Source organism: Gracilinanus agilis, chromosome 1, assembly GCF_016433145.1.
Source record: "Gracilinanus agilis isolate LMUSP501 chromosome 1, AgileGrace, whole genome shotgun sequence".
In the NCBI taxonomy this organism is placed as follows: domain Eukaryota; kingdom Metazoa; phylum Chordata; class Mammalia; order Didelphimorphia; family Didelphidae; genus Gracilinanus; species Gracilinanus agilis.
Window position 1 is genome coordinate 778917517 of NC_058130.1, and position 20305 is coordinate 778937821.

The 20305-nt window shown below is 53.7% G+C and overlaps 1 protein-coding gene across 1 annotated transcript in view; it reads left to right on the forward strand.

Annotated features, from left to right (window-relative positions):
• The first annotated feature begins 4195 nt into the window (after nucleotides 1–4195).
• Nucleotides 4196–20305, forward strand: part of SFI1 (SFI1 centrin binding protein) — a 42749-nt gene continuing 26639 nt past the window's right edge. Inside the window, exons 1-9 of the mRNA XM_044685492.1 lie at nucleotides 4196–4335; nucleotides 5297–5368; nucleotides 7001–7111; nucleotides 8679–8773; nucleotides 11514–11631; nucleotides 12684–12786; nucleotides 17056–17212; nucleotides 18133–18294; nucleotides 19520–19590. Of these exons, the coding sequence (XP_044541427.1) occupies nucleotides 4196–4335; nucleotides 5297–5368; nucleotides 7001–7111; nucleotides 8679–8773; nucleotides 11514–11631; nucleotides 12684–12786; nucleotides 17056–17212; nucleotides 18133–18294; nucleotides 19520–19590 (1029 nt within the window). The remainder of the gene's footprint in view (nucleotides 4336–5296; nucleotides 5369–7000; nucleotides 7112–8678; nucleotides 8774–11513; nucleotides 11632–12683; nucleotides 12787–17055; nucleotides 17213–18132; nucleotides 18295–19519; nucleotides 19591–20305) is intronic.

The following is a 20305-nucleotide window of genomic DNA, read 5'->3' on the forward strand; positions in this document are numbered from 1 at the left end:
TGGTATGGCTGGATCAAAGGGCAGGCATTCTTTTATAGCCCTTTGAGCATAGTTCCAAATTGCCTTCCAGAATGGTTGGATCAGTTCAACTCCACCAGCAATGCATTAATGTCCCAATTTTGCCACATCCCCTCCAGCATTCATTACTCTCCCCTTCTTTCATTTTAGCCAATCTGCTAGGTGTGAGGAGATACCTCAGAGTTGTTTTGATTTGCATTTCTCTAATTATTAGAGATTTAGAACACTTTCTCATGTGCTTATTGATACTTTTGATTTCTTTACCTGAAAATTGCCTATTCATGTCTCTTGCCCATTTATCATTTGGGGAATGGCTTGATTTTTTATACAATTGATTTAACTCCTTGTATATTTGAGTAATTAGACCTCTGTCAGAGTTTTTTGTTATAAAGATTTTTTCCCAATTTGTTGTTTCCCTTCTGATTTTGGCTGCATTGTTTTTGTTTGTACAAAAGCTTTTTAGTTTAATATGATCAAAACCCTTTAATTTACATTTTGTAATTTTCTCTAACTCTTGCTTGGTTTTAAAGTCTTTCCTTTCTCAGAGATCTGACAAGTATACTATTCTGTTTTCACTTAACTTATTTATAGTTTCCCTCTTTATATTCAAGTTGTTCACCCATTCTGAATTTATCTTGGTGTAGGGTGTGAGATGTTGATCTAAACCTACTCTTTCCCATATTTTTTTCCAAATTTCCCAGCAGTTTTTGTCAAATAGTGGATTCATGTCCCAAAAGTTGGGCTCTTTGGGTTTATCATACATTGTCTTGCTGATGTCATTTACCCCAAGTCTATTCCACTGATACTCCCTTCTGTCTCTTAGCCAGTACCATATTGTTTTGATGACCAAGGCTTTATAGTATAGTTTAATATCTGGTACTGCTAGGCCCCCTTCCTTCACATTTTTTTTCATTATTTCCCTTGATATTCTTGATCTTTTGTTATTCCAAATGAACTTTGTTATAGTTTTTCCTAATTCAGTAAAGAAGTTTTTTGGTAGCTTGATAGGTATGGCACTAAATAGGTAAATTTGGGTAGAATGGTCATTTTTATTATGTTAGCTCGTCCTACCCATGAGCAATCAATGTTTTTCCAATTGTTTAGATCTAGTTTTATTTGTTTGGAAAGTGTTTTGTAGTTGTTTTTGTATAATTGCTGTGTTTGTTTTGGTAGATAGATTCCTAAGTATTTCATATTGTCTAGTGTGATTTAAATGGTGTTTCTCTTTCTACCTCTTGCTGCTGTGATGTGTTGGAAATATATAGAAATGCTGATGATTTATGTGCATTTATTTTGTATCCTGCAACTTTGCTAAAGTTGTTGATTATTTCTACAAGCTTCTTAGTTGATTCTCTAGGATTTTTTAAGTAGACCATCATATCATCTGCAAGATAGCTTAATCTCCTCATTGCCTATTTTGATACCTTCAATTTCTTTTTCTTCTCTAATTGCTACTGCTAGTGTTTCTAGTACAATGTTGAATAATAGAGGAGATAATGGGCATCCTTGTTTCACTCCTGATCTTATTGGAAAGGCTTCTAATTTATCCCCATTGCATATAATGCTTGTTGATGGTTTTAGGTATATACTGTTTATTGTTTAGGAAAGGTCCTTCTATTCCTATACTTTTCAGTGTTTTCAATAGGAATGGATGCTGTATTTTGTCAAAGGCTTTTTCAGCATCTATTGAGATAATCATGTGATTTTTGTTTGTTAGACTGTTGATATGGTCAGTTATGTGGATGGTTTTCCTAATGTTGAACCATCCTTGCATTCCTAGTATAAATCCTCCCTGATCATGGTAGATGATCCTCTTGATTACTTGCTGGAGTCTCTTTGCTAGTATTCTATTTAAGATTTTTGCATCTATGTTCATTAGGGAGATTGGTCTGTAGTTTTCTTTCTCTGTTTTTGGTCTGCCTGACTTTGGAATCAGTACCATATTTGTGTCATAAAAGGAATTTGGTAGGACTCCTTCTTTGCTTATTATATCAAATAATTTGTGTAGTATTGGGATTAGTTGTTTTTTGAATGTCTGATAGAATTCACTTGTGAATCCATCAGGCCCTGGCGATTTTTTCTTAGGGAGTTCTTTGATGGCTTGTTCAATTTCTTTTTCTGATATGGGATTATTTAGGTATTCTATTTCTTCTGCTGTTAATCTAGGCAGTTTATATTTTTGTAAATATTCATCCATATCTCCTAAATTGTTATATTTGTTGCCATATAATTGGGCAAAATAGTTTTTAATGATTGTCTTAATTTCCCCTTAATTAGAGGTGAGGTCTCCCTTTTCATCTTTGATACTGTCAATTTGGTTTTCTTCTTTCCTTTTTTTATTAGATTGACCAGTACTTTGTTTATTTTATCTGTTTTTTCAAAATACCAGCTTCTAGTCTTATTTATTAATTCAATAGTTCTTTTACTTTCAATTTTATTAATTTCTCCCTTGATTTTTAGTATTTCTAATTGAGTTTTCATCTGGGGATTTTTAATTTGCTTGCTTTCTAGTTTTTTAAGGTGCATGCCCAATGCATTAATCTCTGCCCTCCTTAATTTGTTAATATATGCACTCAAGGATATAAATTTCCCCCTGAGTACTGCCTTGGCTGCATCCTACAGAGTTTGGTAGGATGTCTCCTCATTGTCATTCTCTTCAATGAAATTGTTGATTGTTTCTATGATTTCTTCTTTGACTAACTGGTTTTGGAGAATCATATTATTTAATTTCCAATTAGTTTTTGATTTGCCTGTCCAGGTGCCCTTAATAATTATTATTTTTATTGCATTATGATCTGAGAAGGTTACATTTATTATTTCTGCTCTTTTGCATTTGTTTGCAATGTTTCTATGCCCTATTTCATGGTCAATCTTTGTGAATGTACCATGTGCAGCTGAAAAGAAGGTGGTACCACTCACTGCTGTGCCCTCTTCTCTGAGGCATCATCAGCCCCACTATATCTGTTCCCCCTTGCCATCAAGTGATTCTTAAGTTGTGGTCAAAAGACGTCCTCTGCCTGTGAGAAGTATTTCCTGATGTCTTCCACCAAGGCACCTCTCGCTCTCCTTGTCACTGACCTGGACTATTTTTGTGCTGGTACAGATATTGCTTCGTTCTTTGGGCTACAGAAGAAGGTCTCTCCCAGTACTCGGGGGGCTTCTGGTCAGGACCGGGGTCCGGCCCTCCTGTAATGAGCCTCTTCACTTACGGCTTGGATATTTTACTTATCATTTGCGCACCTGCAGTTAGGAGAAATGATGCCACGATGACTAGGGGTCTCTGCAAAGGAAGGGCAGCAGCCTTTGGGGGGTCAGGAAAGGCACTGAACTTCAGGTGGTACTTCAGCTTGGCCCTACCTGCAGGATGGGAGGAGTTCTTGTCATGACCTGGCAGGATGACCCTAGGCCAGTCACTTCACCCCCTCTGCCCAGTCCTGAAGGTTCTTCTGCCTTGGAGCCTAGACTCAGTAACGATCTTAAGGCAGGGCAAGAAATAAAACAAAGAGAAGGAGGCCTGAGAAGGCCTTAGATTGGGGCCAAGAGAGCATCAGGTGCCTTGGGAAGAGCAGCTTCAGCCAAGGGACAGGACTGGAAGCTGGCCAGCAGAGAGCAGGCCAATGGGGGCTGCAGTGGAGATGCCCTTTTCTGGGGGCCGAGGAGGGATGGCAGCTGCTGGTTTGAGGGGACGCCACGGTGAGTGGGGAGGCTTTCAGGATGACAGGATGGGGTCAGAGGAGTTTTGGGGCTCTCATAGCGTACCTCTAGAGTGGTGATTCGCAAAGTGGGTGCCACCGCCCCCTGGTGGGTGCTGTAGCGATCCAGGGGGCCAGTGATGACCACAGGTGCATTTATCTTTCCTATTAATTGCTATTAAAATTTAAAAAAAATTAATTTCCAGGGGGCTAAGGAATATTTTTTCTGGAAAGGGGGCGGTAGGCCAAAAATGTTTGGGAACCACTGGTCTAGAGGGACAGGTCCCCTGTGCCCTGCCCCTGAGGCTCAGGGGTCCCCCGTGCTGGGGAGGAGAGTGACAGCCGGTCTCTGGGCATTGAGCCACTGTGGCTGGGGGCTGGCCACTGGCTTTTCTTTTCTCTCTGATGCTGAGCCGACCGTGTGTCAGCCCTGCTGATGCTGGCCGTCTTTCCCCCGTAGGTCTCTTAGGAAAGATGCAGCTGAGATGCACCCATCTCCAAAGGGGCCGAGGGGCAGGGCCGCCTCCAGCCCTTGGCAGCGGACTCCAAGCAAAGGTCATTCGGTGCCTCGCCGGCCTTCGTACACCTGGAACCGAGGGGGCCGGCTAAGAGAATTGCGTGTCAGGTGAGGGGGATGCTCGCGCTTCCCGGAGTCTTTAATGAAGGGCTAATTTCCTGATCCCTTTGGGGCCAGCTACAAGCTTGCATCTCGTCCTTCCTTCAGCCTCCCACTTCAGCACTGCAGACTCCAGGAGCCTCCAGGACGAGGGCATAATGGGCTGAGGCCAGGAGGTCCAGCGAGGTGCCCAAATGGTGTCCGGGTGGGGGGAGGCGGCTTTACTGTGGCCGCAGCTGCCTCTGGCTGCCTCAGAGTTTCCCAAGTTGTTGTGGACACTCCCTAACCCCCAAACTGCCAGGTGTCCATCCTGGTGGTGGCGCCTCCCTGAAGCTAGCTGGGTGTCAGGCGTTGGTCATGTCACCATCATTTGTTAAGTGTCACCAGCATGGCGTGAAGCTGAATGCTGGGTTGGAAGATGGGCCCTGCCTGCTGGAAGCCCACATGCCAATCTCTGTCCATGCCAGCCATGGGCAGGGGAGCTCAGAGGCAATGAGCAAAGGGCAGGTGGATGTCTGAGGTCTGGCCTTTCCCCTTCCCACTCCTGAGCCCCTCGTGGCTGATGAAGACTGACCGAGGGTGACATGCCAGGGGGGGCCTGCGAAAGCCCAGCAAAGCCTCCCTAGCCAGACCAGGGGGTTTTCTTCCTTGCTTTTTACACCCTCGACCCCCCAGTTCCATTAATGTGTCTCCCCCTTGGAGCACCACATGAAATGTCCAGGCACGGTCAGTTGCTCAGAAAGAAAGCTGCCAAGGGCTTCCCCCACCCCCTCCAAATCCATAGAAGAGCAGCCCGGCCTGGGCACATGGGCTAAGTGACTTGCCCAGGGTCACCAGCTGGGAAGCGTCTGAGGCCAGATTTGAGCCCAAGATCTCCCATCTCTAGGCCTGGCTCTCCATCCTCTGAGCCACCTCGCTGCCCCCTGCCAGGGACTTTCTGAGAATGACTCCATCATTTCTCCTCTTTCAGGTGTCTGGCTAGAAAGTTCTTCTACTTGTGGGTGCAGCAGACCTTTGGAAGAGTCTGTCCTTCGAGAGCCAGGTAGTGGGGAGGCAGAATGGGGGCGGCGCTCTGGCCCACCCTGGGCCTGGCCTTGGGTTCTGGCCTTGGGTGACACGGAGGGTCCTGGGGCCTCTGGGCATGGAGTATGTACCTGCTCTGAGTTAAAGAAGGAGCGCTTTCAGGCCTCCAGGGGCCTTGGGCAGTTTCCTTCGGAGATAGCCATGAGGAGAAGTAGATGCCGATGGGGAGCGGCAGAGAAAAGTCTGTTTCCCTGGCCTCGACTTCGATTGCTGTGGTCAGCCTTGGGGAGAGCCTTGCCTGAACCCTCCCGTTGGGATCCAGGCTTGACCCTCAGCCCTCTCGTGCACAGTCAGCTCCCTAGATGGGCCAGACCAGGACACTTCAATTTGAATTATCAAGCTTGGAAGGTCCCGAAGGGGCTGGGGTGCCCAGGCCGCTGCATCCCCGGGCCTTGCCCCTCACCTTGTGTGTTGTGGTGGAGCCCCCGGCCAGGGGCTCCTGGTGCTCAGTGGACAGTCCTGCAGCTTCCTGTCTGTCTGACTGGTTTGCTTCATTCCCCTTCATCATCCTCGCTTTGTTCCTTGAGTGTTTGCAAAGGCCCCTGCGTGGGGAAGCTTATTCGATCCCATCCAGTTCGCTCGAGGGACAGTGCCTTTGGGAGTCATCCGATGCCTTCTGCAGTTCAGGCCTGTTCGCCTTGGTGCTATCTTTCCACATCCGGGGGTGCTGACCTCTCTGTGTGCCAGGGGCCCTGCGGCAGGCTTGTGTAATCTCAGACCTGCTCCAAATCCTAGTTTTAAAAAATTCACACCTTGGGGCAGCTGGGTAGCTCCGTGGATGGAGAGTCAGGCCCAGAGACAGGAGGTCCTGGGTTCCAATGTGGCCTCAGACACTTCCCAGCTGAATGACCCTGGGCAAGTCACTTGACCCCCATTGCCTACCCTTACCAATCTTCTGCCTTGGAGCCAATACACAGCATTGATCCTAAGATGGAAGGTGAAGCTTTAATAAAAAAATTCATACCTGAAGGAATGCCAAGTTGGAATGAGAGCTTAGTTAGGTCATTTTCCCCCGTCCGAGTTCGTGGAGCCCTTGCATTCCGCCCATGGGGCACCCCAGGTGGAGAATGCCTCTTCTAAAGGAAGAACCTGCTGATTTCTTTCTTGGCATGCATTTTCCCCCTTTCATTTAGCGGCACACCTCATTTTGTGGCATCGATATAGTACTAAAACTGTCAAAATCACACAACTTTGTACATGTTGAGCTCTTTTCGGTTGGCCTCTGGCAGTCGCTGGGCCTGAGTTAGAGCTTGGTGGCTCCCCCACTCTAGACCTGCCAGAGTGGGCTCCGTGGGCTTTGCCAGGCAGACCCTAGTGAGGCCTCCGAGCAGGATTAGTGTGCCTGTTACTGTCACTGCTGGTCACTGGTACATCGCAGTCAGGCTGCAGCAGCTCCATCTGCTCGGCGGGCCTGTCCGTGCTCTGGACGCTGGCCTATCGCTCACTGCTCTCCTGGGCTCTTCCTCCACCAGTTGTGTGCTGGTCTGCGGGGCCTCGGTCCCTGGTCACCCTCCATAAGGCTTTGAATTAGGATGGACCGGCAGGCCTCACCTTCCAGGCTGTAAGGCATTCGGTTTCCTCCTTGCCCTAGACTCCACTATGAGAGGAGACTCCTGCAGAGGACCTTCGAGGACTGGAAAGAAGAGTGGTGGGTTTTCCAGCGAGAGTGGAAACTGAGGGTGCGAGCTGACTGCCACTACAGGTCAGATGTTTGCCGTTCTAGCCTCCTTTTGACAGACACGTGCTCTGAAACCCTTCCCTTTTGGCACATCCACCATCCCAAGAAGCTGGCCACCGAGGCACTCTGGTGTGTTTGGGGAAGGGAGGAACCGAGAAATCCTCAGTTTTAAAAAAAATCCACCGATGGGTGGGTGACGCTTCCAGTTTGAAGCGGGTCCGTTCCTTCCCCACTCTCCCAGGAGCTTTGATTTTGGACTCCGGCCTCCCTTGTGAGCTGGGAATCAGCACTCCTGTGTCCCATCATTCCTGATGGCTAAGGAGTGGTGTAAGCCCACTCGAGACATTTTAGGAAGGGTCTGAATGAGCTGGGTGACCTCCAGTGGGGCCCACTCTCCGTCAGGCAGCAAGAACGTCTTCAGGGCCTGCGTGACGGAGAAGACGCCACTCCTGAGGAGAGTTGGGGATCTCTTGTGGCCTGGGTTGGAGAAGCCGAGATTTAGGTGTAGCCTTTTCCCAAAGAAGCTTTTGTATCCTGTACTCAAAGAACAAAACACCCGTCACTTAAGATCAAGTTTCAAAGAAAAGGGTGGCGGGGGGGGACAGTGAGGGCTCAGTGGACTAAGCACCAGGCATGGAGTTAGGAGGTCCTGAGTTTAAATCTGACCCTAGACCAGGGGTCGGCAATGTATGGCTCTCAAGCCATATCTGGCTCTTTCGAGGGCCAGATATGGCTCTTTCTGCAGGAGCCATGAAGTCCCGGTGCTGTTACAGGAGTGGCACTGTGAGCACTGTATGGCTCTCACGGAATTACATTTTAAAAAATGTGGTGTTTATGGCTCTCACGGCCAAAAAGGTTGCTGACCCCTCCTTACGGCTCTTCTGCCTTGGAACTGATACTTAGTATTGATTCTTAGACTGAAGGGAAGAGTAAAAAAAAGACCACGTTTCAGAGCCAGGTCCAAATGCCTTTTGAATTACTGGCTGGTTTGCACTTTCCATGCCTTTTTGTCCTGGAAAAGGAGCCGACTCCAGGTCGAGGAGCCCCGCAGCTCCAGGTCTGTTAACAGCTAAGTGGAGCAGATGTTCTCCGTCCTTCGACCTGAGAGCCTCCGAGCCTGCCGGGACATCTTCCCCATTTGCTTGTTCCCCCAACCGGAGGGCTCTTCCTCGGGGGGAGGCAGAATCTTTGTTCCCTTGACAACTATGGAGGTGTTTTAAACAACCAGACCATGTCAGAAAAGACATTGGGGTCCCGGGAACAGACATTTCTTGTGACCCCCCGAGAACCCTAGGTGGTCCTTCGGGAGAGCGTCCTCCTCCTTTGGGCTCGAGGGCCCTCGGGGCCCTTCTCGCTGTGGGTGCATGACTCGCCCAGGAAGACGCAGGTGGTCGGGGAAGCCCAGCTCACCCAGCCACGAGGGGCCGAGCCAGAGTCTCAACCCAAGGCTCTCTGCCCTCTTGCCTCGGTTGGGGTGGCTTCTTGGGGGGCGGAGCTGCCATGCTATCCCAGGATGTAGGAACACTTGGGTTGGAGGGGCCGACCTCGATGTTGGCTGACAAAAGACTCCTGACTTTTTTTGGCTGATTAGATATTTCTTGTACAACCTGATGTTCCAAACCTGGCAGGCCTACGTTCATCAGCGACGGGCCAAGAAGAACAAGTACCGCAGAGCCGAGGACCATGGTAAGAGCGTGGACGTGTGCCTCCCCAGAGGACGTGGATGGCGGGTCTTAGAATTCTTCTGGGGAAGAATCCCTTTTCCAGCCAGAGCGGGCATCTCCTGGCTCTGGGACGGTCTCTGAGAGAGCTTCAGACACCTGTGGGGGAGCCTTAGTGAATCCGTGGCTGGTATCAGGGAGCGGCATGGGATGTCGTGGGTGGGTGCGTGAAGGAAGGAAGGAGTCCCTAAACTGGGCATCCCCTTTGACTCCACAGTACCACGGCCGCTAAACTCTCCAGGCCTCGGGGTTTTTACTTCTTTTAAAAGTTTCTTTTATTTTTATGGAATAAACATTTCTCTCTTTTCCACGCCAGAAACAAAACAGAAACCCTTGTAACATATGTGCACAGTCAAGAAAAGCACATTTACTCATTGGCCGTATCCAAAATCACGTCTCGTTCTCAGACTCATCTCTTCTAGGAGGTTGGCTCGGTGCTTCCTAGACTGTCCCCAGTGGATGGGTGTCCGCTCAGGTTCCAGACCTTTGCCACCACAAAAAGCTGCAGTCAAGAAAATATTGGGGGGGGGGAATGTGTGTGTCCTTTTCTGGGTTTTCTGAGAATCTGGGCTGGCTTATCCTTGGAGTCCGGGTTAGACACAGACTTGGGTAGAGAGGCAGCTTTAGAGTGTGAGGCCCGAAGTCAGGAAGACCCGGATTCCAATCTGGGCAAGTCCCTTCGCCCCAAGTGCCTACCCTTATGAGAGGAAAGATGCCCGTGGTCTGACCGGCACCCTCAGTCTGGCCTGGTCAGGCCTTTCTCCCCTGGTTCTTGAAATGAGGCTGTGGCGGGGGCCATGGAAAGAGCGCACATAGCCCCAAGGCTGGGCTTTAGTGCAGTGAATTCCAGCCAGCACTCATCTCTGTAACTTTTAAAAGCTGTCAACCCAAACCTTGCAAGATGGAAAGAAGAGCCGGGACGAGAACATAGAAATCTGCGTGTGAGGCGCGTGTGCCCGTCTGCCCGCCGTATCCACACTCGTGCACGTACGCAGGCACACACGCTTAGTTGAAATTGCTCAATCGTTGTAGGAAGTAGCACAGCAGCTCCCTTTGTGGTCCTTGTTTTCTTTTTACCGCCCGTCTTACTCAGTATTGGTTCCAGGGCAGACGAGCGGCATGGGCTAGGCGATGGGCATTAAGTGACTTGCTCAGAGCCACACAGCTGGGAAGTGTCTGAGGCTAGATTGGAACCCAGGACCTCCTGTCTCGAAGCCTTTCGTGGTCCCTGTCATACTTCTTATTTTCTCCTTTGCATCTTAAAATCTGATTGCTGATCTTTCTCCATGTCTGTCTGTCTGTCACCACCTATAACAAATATTACAGGCAGGGAAAGCGGGTCGATGTGTTGGCCACGTCTGAGAAGGCACGTCCGGTTCTGCAGCCCTCAGGACCCTCTCCTTTGCCTGGAGGTGGGAGATGTGTTTCATCCTCAGGCTTCTGCGACCACCTCTGGTCCATGCCTGCAGGAGAGTCCTGAGGCCTCCTCTTCTTGTCGTGGCTATTTTGTGAATGACGCTCCTGCTTCTGCCCATCTGACTCTGCCTCCCCCTGGACAGATCTTTCAGTGTGTCTCAGAACACCTCACAGTCTTCATTTCTTACGGGGATTTCCATTCATACTGCTCCATTCATGGACCACAGTTTAGCCCCAACGGACAGGCCTCTATTTTGTTCCCCGGTTTTTGCTCTTGTACAAGCGTTATTGTAAATCTTTTTGTATATGCGGGATCTTTCTCTCTGTCCTTGGTCTCTGTGGCTCAATGCTGGCGGGACTGGCTCAGTCGAGCGGCTTTTGGAGCATCGTTCCTGAATGGCAATTCACATTTATTTATCACTTGCAAAAAATGAGACAATGTTGTAGGCTAGAGCAGCACATAGAGAAGCTGTTAGGAAGTTTATATTCTATCAGAGAATGCGACCTGTAAATAGATCCGTATAATCCAGGATGATTTCAGGAAGGGGAGACCCCCAGAGAATGCCCCCTGTGGGAAAAGTCTTCCCAGGAGTGGCGGCCCCTGCCCTGAAGGGCTCCTATGCCTGGTGAGGTTGTATTTGGGGCCTGGACCTTTTCTGAAGTTCTAAGTGGAGGTGGGGAGGGGGAGATGACCCAAAAGGAGCTGGGGATCCTGGCGGGGCTGCTCAACCAGAGTTTGGCCTTCGTCTGGCCCTCTTCCTAGTATCCTACAAGGAGCAAAGCCCTGAGGGTCTTCAGTTCTCTTCCCTGTGGGGGGATTGTGTTCACCAACACCTGTGGAATAGAGCTGGGTGTGTTGACCTGGACTTTGGAAACTTGGGAAAGGGCTGGGAGATTCTTTTTCTGAGGCTGCCAGGACAGTTACATCCTCTTCCTCGGAGAAGTGGTTGGTATGAGCTTGTTCCATTCCTGGTGTTTGGAGGGAAGGTGAAATCAAGTCCTTTGGGGGTGTCTTTAATAAGACAAGAGGAACTCAGCTTGGGGCTCACCTATCCACTGAGAACGCCTTTGCCCCAGGCTTTAGGGGGTCCTTCTCTGGATCTGGACAAGATCACTGTGTCAGCTCATCCGGTTGTGAACGTGAAGAGCTCTGCCAGGGCCAGCATCCCTTTGTTGAGAAGCCCAGACACAGGCTGGGCGCTGCCTTCCCTGCTGGGGGGTCTTAGACAGTAGCCTAGCCACTTCTCACCGGCACTCTCTTTCCTTTTCCCCTTGTCCTCGGGGCTCAGCGGCCAAGCAGAAGCTGCAGCTGGCCTGGAAACACTGGCTCATCTACGTGGACGTTCGTCGGACCAAACAGGGGATGCGGGCCTTGGCGCTGGAGTTCCAGGAGCAGAGCCTGCTGCGGTGAGTGTCTGGGTGCATCGCCTTGAGCCCTCCTCACGAGCATGGGGAGATCCCCTCAGCCGGCCAGGTGTGGGGGTCAGGGCCGACGCCGCTGCCTCTGGCCAAGCCTCTCGCCTTGGGGCTTAGAGGCTGTTTATGGGTTATTTGCTGCGTGTGTGCGAGAGATGTTATAAGCTACTACTGCGGAGGGCACGAGGCCTTCCTCCTACGTGTGATGAAGCAGGGCCTTTCCCTCACCATCCAGCCCCAGGAGTCCGAGCTGGAAGGGACTCGGCTTGCTTACCTTACAGATGAGGAGACTGAGGCGCAGGGGCAGGTCTGTCGCTTGCACCGGACGACATAGCACCTGAGGAGCGGAGCTGGGATTTCCGCCCTCCGAGGCCCAGGGTTGGAAGGTGGGGGGTTTGGAGTTCGATACACGTCCGCCCCTTCTCTGCCTTCTGAAGTGCTCCGGGCAGGCCTCTTCCTCTCTCTGGGCCTCAGTCTCCTCATCTGTAGAGCTGAGGGGGCTGGAGTAGAAGACCAGCTCCCAGTCAGAGACCTGGAACCTGACTCTCAAGAGACTCTGGGCCATCTAGTCTTTTTTTAATCCTTCCCTTCCATCTTAGAATTCACACTGCATATTGGTTTCAAAGCAGAAGAGCAGTGAGGGTGAGGCAATGGGGGTTAAGTGACTTGTCCAGGGTCACCCAGCTAGAAAGTATCCAAGGCCAGTTTTGAACCCAGGACCTCCCCTCTTTGGGTCTGATCCTCTATCTATTGAGCCACCCGGCTGCCCCTGGGCTAGAGGCCTAGATGATGGGATCCACAGACCCCTGAGCACATTCTGGCTCCTGTTGCAGGCTTTTCCTCACGTACGCTTCCTAGAGGAGAGCGGATGCTCTCACGCTGTCCACCAGCAGGCCCCTGAGGACCGCTGGGGGTGCAGCCCTGGGTGGGCCACATAGCGGAGGGGGACAAAGTGGGGACGCCTCACCCCCGCTGCCTCGTCGCCTTTTCTCCTTCTCTCCTTCTCGGGTGATGGGTTTTCCTTGTGACACTCTTTCACACAGAGTGCCTTGGAGAGTGTGGAGGCGGCAGGTGCAGAAGGTCCGTGTTGGCCATGTGATGGACAGCTTGGCCTTGCAGCACTGGGCCATCAGCCTGAAGTTCTGGGTAAGTCTTACCTCGGGGTAGCCCCTGCTCAGTGCTCCGAGTGATGGCTCGGGGTTTTCTAGCCATTTGGCCCGTCAGCCACGGGGGCGCGAGACCCTCCGTCTCCCGCCCTTCTCTCATGCCTCCCTCCTGCTCCCGATAGCCAGGGCCCTTTGGACCTCCCACCTCTGGTCTATCCTCTCTGGGTAGAAATCTTTTTTTTTTTTTTTTTCATAAAAGCCCCAAGTACGAGTTCATGCCTAAAGAAGCACTAAAGCACTCCGCACGGGATAAGGCAGACGGTTTGAATGCTACAAAGTCTGTGCCGTCCGGCCTAGTGCAGCTAAAATGAGACAGAAAGCCGGCAATCGGGGAAAAACATCTTTGCAGTCAGTTCCTCTGATGGTTTACCTATTCGAGGTAGGCAAGGAATGGATTCCAGTCAGCATTTATTAGCTGCCACCCCCTCGCCCCTGGGGCTCCAGCCGCCACATGCTGGAAGACCGTCTCGGTAGGAGGCTTAAACCAGGCGAAGGCTAGCTGACGGGCCTCAGAGCCATGGCGAGTTAGGGGACACTCTGCCCCAGGCGGGAGAAGGCTCTCCGGTGGAAGGGCCCAAGGAGAACCGTCTGATCCAACAGCCACGGAGGCGGCAGAAGGCTCCGCGGAGCGCCTCAAGCTCGGCCAGACACCAAGGACGCCTGGCTCATCTGCTGCATCCCCGGCCATCAGCAGGCATTCTGACTCGTCTTGCCACTGGACGTCGGTGACTCTGGAAGAAGAGAGAGCGAGGCTGACTACTTTGGGCACCTCTGCCTCACCTGAGTCCAGTTAGCAGGGATGCAAGGCTCGAGTGCGAGTTTGTTCAGGAAGGAGAAACAGGCGTGTGGGTAGGCAGAAGGAAATGGGTCAGTAGAGAGGGAGAGATTGAAAAATAAGTAATAAAGGAGGGATAAGCGAAGGGTCAGTCTGTTGGAGGGAGAGAGAGGTTAGCCTTAGTAAGGAGTGAAGCCACATCTTCATGTGAGAGAGAGAGGAGGAGGAGGAGAGGGGCAGAAGGCATCTGCCTGCCTATGAATAGTAAGAACTGAGGAAGAGGAGAGAAGAGGGAGCTCTTGGTGATCGGCCTCCTTTTTTTCTGTAAGTGAGGCAACATTCCTGGCTTTTGGGGGCAGCTGGGTAGCTCAGTGGATGGAAAGCCAAGCCTAGAAACGGGAGGTTCAAATCTGACCAGACACTCCCCAGCTGTGTGACCCTGGCCAAGTCACTTGACTCCCATTACCTACCCTTACCACTCTTCCACCAAGGAGCCAATACACAGTATTGACTCCAAGATGAAAGGTGAGGGTTAAAAAATAATAAAAAGATTCCCAGCTTTGAGGGTGGGGGAAGAGGGAGCCTTAGAGGTTTGAGGAGGGATGGAAAGGTTTGGAAGAGCAGCTGTGGACGGTGAGAGGATAAGGGACCTGCAACCTCGAGCCAAGTGGTCCAAGGACCATTACAAGCAGTTCGCAAAGAAGGAAATCCGTCTCGTGAAAAAGGTACTCCAAGTGGCCGATAGTTATTAAAGCAATGAACACAATTAGAAATGGAAGTTAAAGCAAGGATGAAGTTGGCCTCACCCGCAGGCCAGCCAAAGTAACAGAAGTGGCCAAGTGATGGCGGGGCTTCGAGGAAACGGGCTCCTTAATGCAGCGTCGATGGGATGGTGAATTGGTCCGAGCGGTCTGGAGAGCCATTTGGAATGGTGACCGAGAAGTGCCCGAGCTGCCCCGCTCGATTCCGCAGTACGGCCGCTCGGTCTGCGCCCGCAGGAAGTCGGAGGAGGAGAAGCTCGTGTCTGCTGACGTCTTTGTGGCCAGAGACCCGGAGCGATGCCACTCCCAGTGAGGGATGGCGCAGCCCTCGATGGCCTGAGAGTGCCCCGGAGAAAGGACGAGATGGGCAGGCTGCAAAGCAAAGCGGGCAGAATTCGGGGAACAGTTAGTCATCCAGTGGAAGCGCCATTCAGAAAAAGGGGCCTCTGATGGCCTCAGTCACAAACCACAGACTTAAGTTGAAACCCGCCGCCCGCCTCCTGCCAGGGAAATGCGGAACTTAACCTCGGGGCCACGGAGGGGCCAGAAGCTTCCTGTGGGCCTCTCTGGCAGGTGTTGTGTCAGGCTGGGAGAGGCTGAAGAAGGGGTGATGTGGCGCCTTCGAATGGACGGGTGACCCTGAGTCCAGAGAAATAGGGATCCTCAGCCAGGAGGAGTTCCTGGAGGGGAGAGCAGGGCCATAGAAGATGTGGCCAGAACAAGGAAGGTTCTCAGTCAGAATGAATCGCCCCCACAGGGGCTGGCCTTCCCCCAGCCTAGCCTGATCCCACCTCAGATTTCTCCTCAGGAGAAGCATAAGGGCTGCAGTCAGTCATCAGTGAGCATTTATTACCTGTGCTGGATGGGATTCACCGAGGGAAGGTGTTGGAAGGAGGCCTTAGGGCAGGCTTCCTGGGGACATAAAGGCATCCAGGGGAGAGGCCTGAAGCGGGCTGGAGAGAAGGCCCGAGCTGTGATCTGGGCCTTGTGCAGAGAATAGGCCCGAAGACCCCGGAGTACGTGTCAGGGACGAGATCTAAGAAGAATGCGTCTGCCCCGGGACAAAAAGGGAGCCCCTGGAGTTCCCTGAGGAGAGAGTATCGTAGTCAGGGCTGGGAGAGAGAGTGAGGAGGCCGGGGTGATGCCTAGATGGGAGCCTGCAGGTCTGGGCCGGGGGGGATGCTCGGATGGATTCCGTTTTGGAGAGGCTAAGTGAAAGGGCTGGGACGGGCCAGGGAGATCCCGGAGCTGGTGGGATCACCCGGTGAGGAAGGAGAGAAGGGCCCGGGGCAGGCCTGAGGGCACCTGTGGTTCTAGCAAAGGAGAGAGGAGGTGGGCTCAGAGAGGCAGGAGGAGAACGAGGAGAGGGAGCAGCAGGGCGGCAGGAGTTCCGGGACGACGAGGGCTGAGGGAAGCCGGTCGGATGCTGCTAAACTCACTGGTAGCTGGAGAGAGCAGAGGCACGGAATGAGGAGGTTGGGGGCCGCGCATCAGGCCTGAGGAGAAGGTGGACAACTTCTTGGGGAGTTTAGCCTCGAGGGGCAGCTGGTGGCCTCTGGCCCTCCCACTGGCCCCCACCAGAACGACTCTTCTCCTGGGAGGAGAGGTCAGGAGGATGCTTGGATGCAGGGCCAATCCCTTCGAGGCCTTCGTGGACCGCTGTCTCAGCTCTGGGGGCTGAAGGCCTGGCAGGACTTGTAGCCAGACCTAGTCACGGACAGTGGCCATGGGGGCTGCTGCAGGATCACAGACAGATGGGGGGACACGGATGGAGGGGGAAAGGCCTGAGGGCCAGGCTGGGTTGGGAGGACAAGGGGCGGAGGCCCTGGTGCCCCGAGAGCCCAGCCAGGCCCCCCAGGTGCCCAATGGCTTACTGCTCACCTCCTAGTTTGACTTGTGTACTCAGACTTCAGAGGGTTCCTGGTGCCGCCCAGAGGCAAAGTAGAGGCCGGAGGCTTTGTCCTCTCCCTCAGGCTCCGCACCCTCTCCTCTTCCACCTCAAGCCACAGAGTTCCCCTGATGAAGGCCCGATCTGGGCTCTACTAGGCCCCCAGCCTCCTCTCGAGCCCCTCCTGTGATGGGTGACCCACTCTCTTGGGGGGCTGACCTGAGCTTTGTCCCTTTGGGGCTCCCCAGACTGCTTCAGTGGGATCCTCCTCATCTGTGTTCTCCAGAGAGGCCACCAGGTGGCGCCGTGGCCTGAGCACCACAAGAGGCCTTTGGGGTCACCAGCCTATGGGCCCCCTCCCAGGCAGATGGGGAGCTCCCGGAGGGCCAGGGCTGTGCCCTTGCCAGGGCCTGGCACGTAGTGGGAGCTTATGGGTGAGAAACCCTCATGGCCTTGTTCTTTGGGGAGCTCAGAATGGACCAAGTCCTGGGGGGCCCTTGTCCCCCAGAGCTTCTCCCTGATTTCCCTTGAGATTTTTTGGTTTATTTTTAGCCCCTTCCCTTCCATCTCTGTGTTTCAGCTCTAGGGCCGATGAGCAGTAAGGGCTGGGGGATGGGGGAGTGAGTGACTTGCCCAGGGTCACCCAGCCAGGAAGTGTCCGAGGCCAGATTGGAACTCGGGACCTCCAGGGCTGGGTTTTTAGCCTCCCCCCGAGCCTGGCACTCACAGCCGTGGCTCCTGGGAGCTTTGCCAGGTCTCCTGGTCTGCACGCTCAAGGCCCTTTCTCTGGCCTCCCTTTGAGCCGGCTTGTCCTCCGCTTTCCAGGCCTGGTCTCGGTGGCAGGAGCAGTTCCTGTGCGTCCAGATCACGCGAAAGAAGGAAACCAAGGCAGTGAGGCACTGCGAAGGCCGGGAGCGCCGGAGGGCCCTGAGGGCCTGGAGGGGCTACCTGCAGGGCCGCCGAGAGAAGCGCCGCCAGGACCGTGAGTGGGGAGGGCTGGGGCCGAGGCACGGAGGTGCTCGGGGGGCTGGACTCGGATGGGGGCTGGGCTCTGGCTTCTTTGCCCCGGCTATTCCGAAGCGAGGGTCCTTCCATGCACCCATTCCATGGGCTTCTGGGGTGCAGGGGAAGCTTCTGTCTAGCATGGGCCGAGATACAAATGGAGGCCCCCCGAGAAGTGCATTCAGAAGCTCCAGGAAGGTCCAGTGAGGGGCAAAAAGGAGAGGCCACTAGGCAGCCAGGCCTGGAGTCAGGAGGTCCCGGGTTCAAATCTGCCCTTAGACATGTCCCGGCTGTGTGTGCCTGGCCAAGTCACTTAACCCCATTGCCGGGCCCTTCCGGCTTTTCTGTCTTGAAACCAATACTTTATCGTGATTCCGAGGCTGAAGGGAAGGATTTTTTTTAATGTAGCTCCTGGGGCAGCAAGGTGACTCAGTGAAGAGAAAGCCAGGCCTCCTGGTCCTGGGTTCAGATCTGTCCTCAGATACTTCCTAGTGTGTGACCCGGTGGCTGAGCCATTGCCTTTCTTGTGTTTAAGATAAGGGTTAAACAAAAACGACCCCTCGTCCCCCCAAAAGACCAAAGCGGGAAAGCAGGGAGGCCTGGCTTCTGCGGGATGCCCTCCCGATATCCTGGCGGCTGTCCAGGATGTGGTTCTCTACGTCGTCCCGGCCCGGTCGGGCCCAGACGGGTCATTGGGGAAAATGAGGCAGGAGCCAGGCCCTGGAAGGAGTGTTTGCAGCCTGTCCACCCTGGGAATCAGGAGGGCCCAGAAGCTTGTCCCCCCGGGGCTCCCCCTGCCCTCAGACCTCCGTCCGGCAGACCCTGGGGTGAGCCCTGGGGGGGGCTTCCGTCCCTCCCCCTGCCCTGGCGGACGGAACCCCAGTGTGGGCTTCTCTCTAGAACTGGCCACACAATTCCACGGCACCTCTGTGACCCGGACCTGCTTCTCGCTGTGGCGGGCGGCCTGGGAGCAGAGGCAGCGCCTTCACGCACACCAGGCGCGCATCGAGGCGCTCGCGGCCCGGATCACCCTGCGGCGGGCCTTGGGGCGCTGGAAACGCTGTATCCTTCCTGGTTAGCCGCCCGGCCGGAGGCACCTTCGGCCCAGGGCTGCCGGCCCCCTAGCCTTGGGAGGCGGGGCTGGCTCTGGGTTCGAGGTCCCAGGGACCAGGGGGGTTCCGTGGGGATGGGCTGAGGGGGTCCTCGTTGTGCACCTGCGGGCAAGGGTGGCGCTTACTCGTCTTCCTTTGTGAGCTGGTGGGAGGAAAGGCCTTATTCTGTCTCCGTGTGACAGACGGGGAAACAGAGGCTCAGAGAGGTGACGGGATTGGCTCCCGGCCCCCACAAGTGGGGGAGCTGCGGCCCCAAGACCAGCCCTTTCCAGGAGCCCATCCTGGCTTGCGGAGCGCCTGCCCTGGCAGGGGAATAGAGTGGCTCGTCCTGGCGTGGAGGCTCTCACCTGAACAGCTCGCCTCTGGGGCCCGGCCTCTCCGTCGGGGCCGTCACCTCGGAGGTGGCTTGTGCTCGGGCCGTTCCATAAATCCTCCCCAGCTTTTAGCCTGTGGCCCCACGAATCTGCGTGGGGGCCCCCCTGCATGCCAGGGGCGATCCCTCGGTCTGGCCTGCCCCCGTCTCTCTGGCCCACCCTTCCTGGTAGGGCTCTTTGCCATGGTACCTTGTCCTCACAGCTACAAGGAACATTTCCCCTGGCACCAAAGCGCCCCTAATTCCCACCTTTCCCGTTGGGTCCCCCTCCGAGGAGGAGGCAGCATTCAGGGTTGGGAGCCTGGAGGAGCGCCAGGTCAGCCCCTGAGGTCAGGGTCTCGCCACGGTCCCAGGCACGGCGCTCACTCAGGAAGCTTATTAGATTATAGCTGACGGCAGTCCTTACTGTCTGTCGGTCCATCCGTGGCTCAGAGAACCGTGTAGGTGCAGCAGCAGGACTCGGGTGTCCAGTTTGGTGGCCCCAGCAGCCCCGGCCCAAATGTGCTCTGAGCCAGAACGTTCCGTGGATGGGAGCATCTTCTCCCGGCTGTCTGCCTCTGCCTTCCGTAGGTGGGCCCCGAACCTCTCGGGCTGGGCCCCGTGAGAAAACTGGCTTTGTTTTTTAAAAGCCTTTGCCTTCCGCCTTAGGCTTGTTCAGTTTTAAGGCAGAAGAGCGATAAGAGCGACACAGCTGGGCTTGAGTGACTCGCCCAGGGTCACCTAGCTAGGAAGCATGTGAGACCTGGCTCTGCCCACTGGGCTCCCTGCTTCTCCCAGGAAATGTTCTTTAACTTCAGGGCAGACATGCTGATTTCTGCTGAGGATGCTGCTTTACGGGACATGGCCGAGAAGCACCACAGGCACCGGCTTGTGGTAAGAGCTTTCTGCCCTTCCCCCAGGGCATGGTGGGATACCACTGACCAGCGTCCTCCGCCTGGCCGGCCTCCCGCAGGACGTTCTTCCCCGTGCTTTTGTCAGTGATGGCACGAGGAGTCTCCCTGGCAGTTAGAGTCCTCTTCCGGGATGGGGCCCTTCCTTCAAGTCATTCATTCCTCAGTTTGAAAAGAAAACAGCTGCTTCATGACCCTGAACGCTCAGTTCTCCTAATGACCGAGCATGGCCGTGAGGAAGGACGGATCCTGCTTCCCCTTCCCTCCCTTCAGGGGTGGGGGACAGCGAGTGTGGAACACTTAGCCTCAGGCTGGCCATGTTGCTCACTGTTTTTTCTTCTTTCTAAAATTCTCTTACAAGGGATGACTCTGGGGAGAGAAGAGGGCAAAGACCTCTTTGGAGAAGAGAGAGAGAGAAAAACAGGACAGCAAGGGGGCAGCTGGGTGGCTCAGTGGATGGAGAGCCAGACCTGGAGTCGGGAGGACCTGGGTTCAAATATGACCCCAGACACTTCCTAGCTGTGTGACCCTGGGCAAGTCACTCAGACCCTCATGGCCTAGCCCTGACTGTTCTTCTGCCTTGGAAACAATACACAGTATCGATTCTAAGACAGAAGGGAAGGGTTTAAAAACAAAAAAAACAGGACAGCAAGCCAAATGAAAATTCTCCCTCCCTCCCTCCCTCCCTCCCTCCTTCC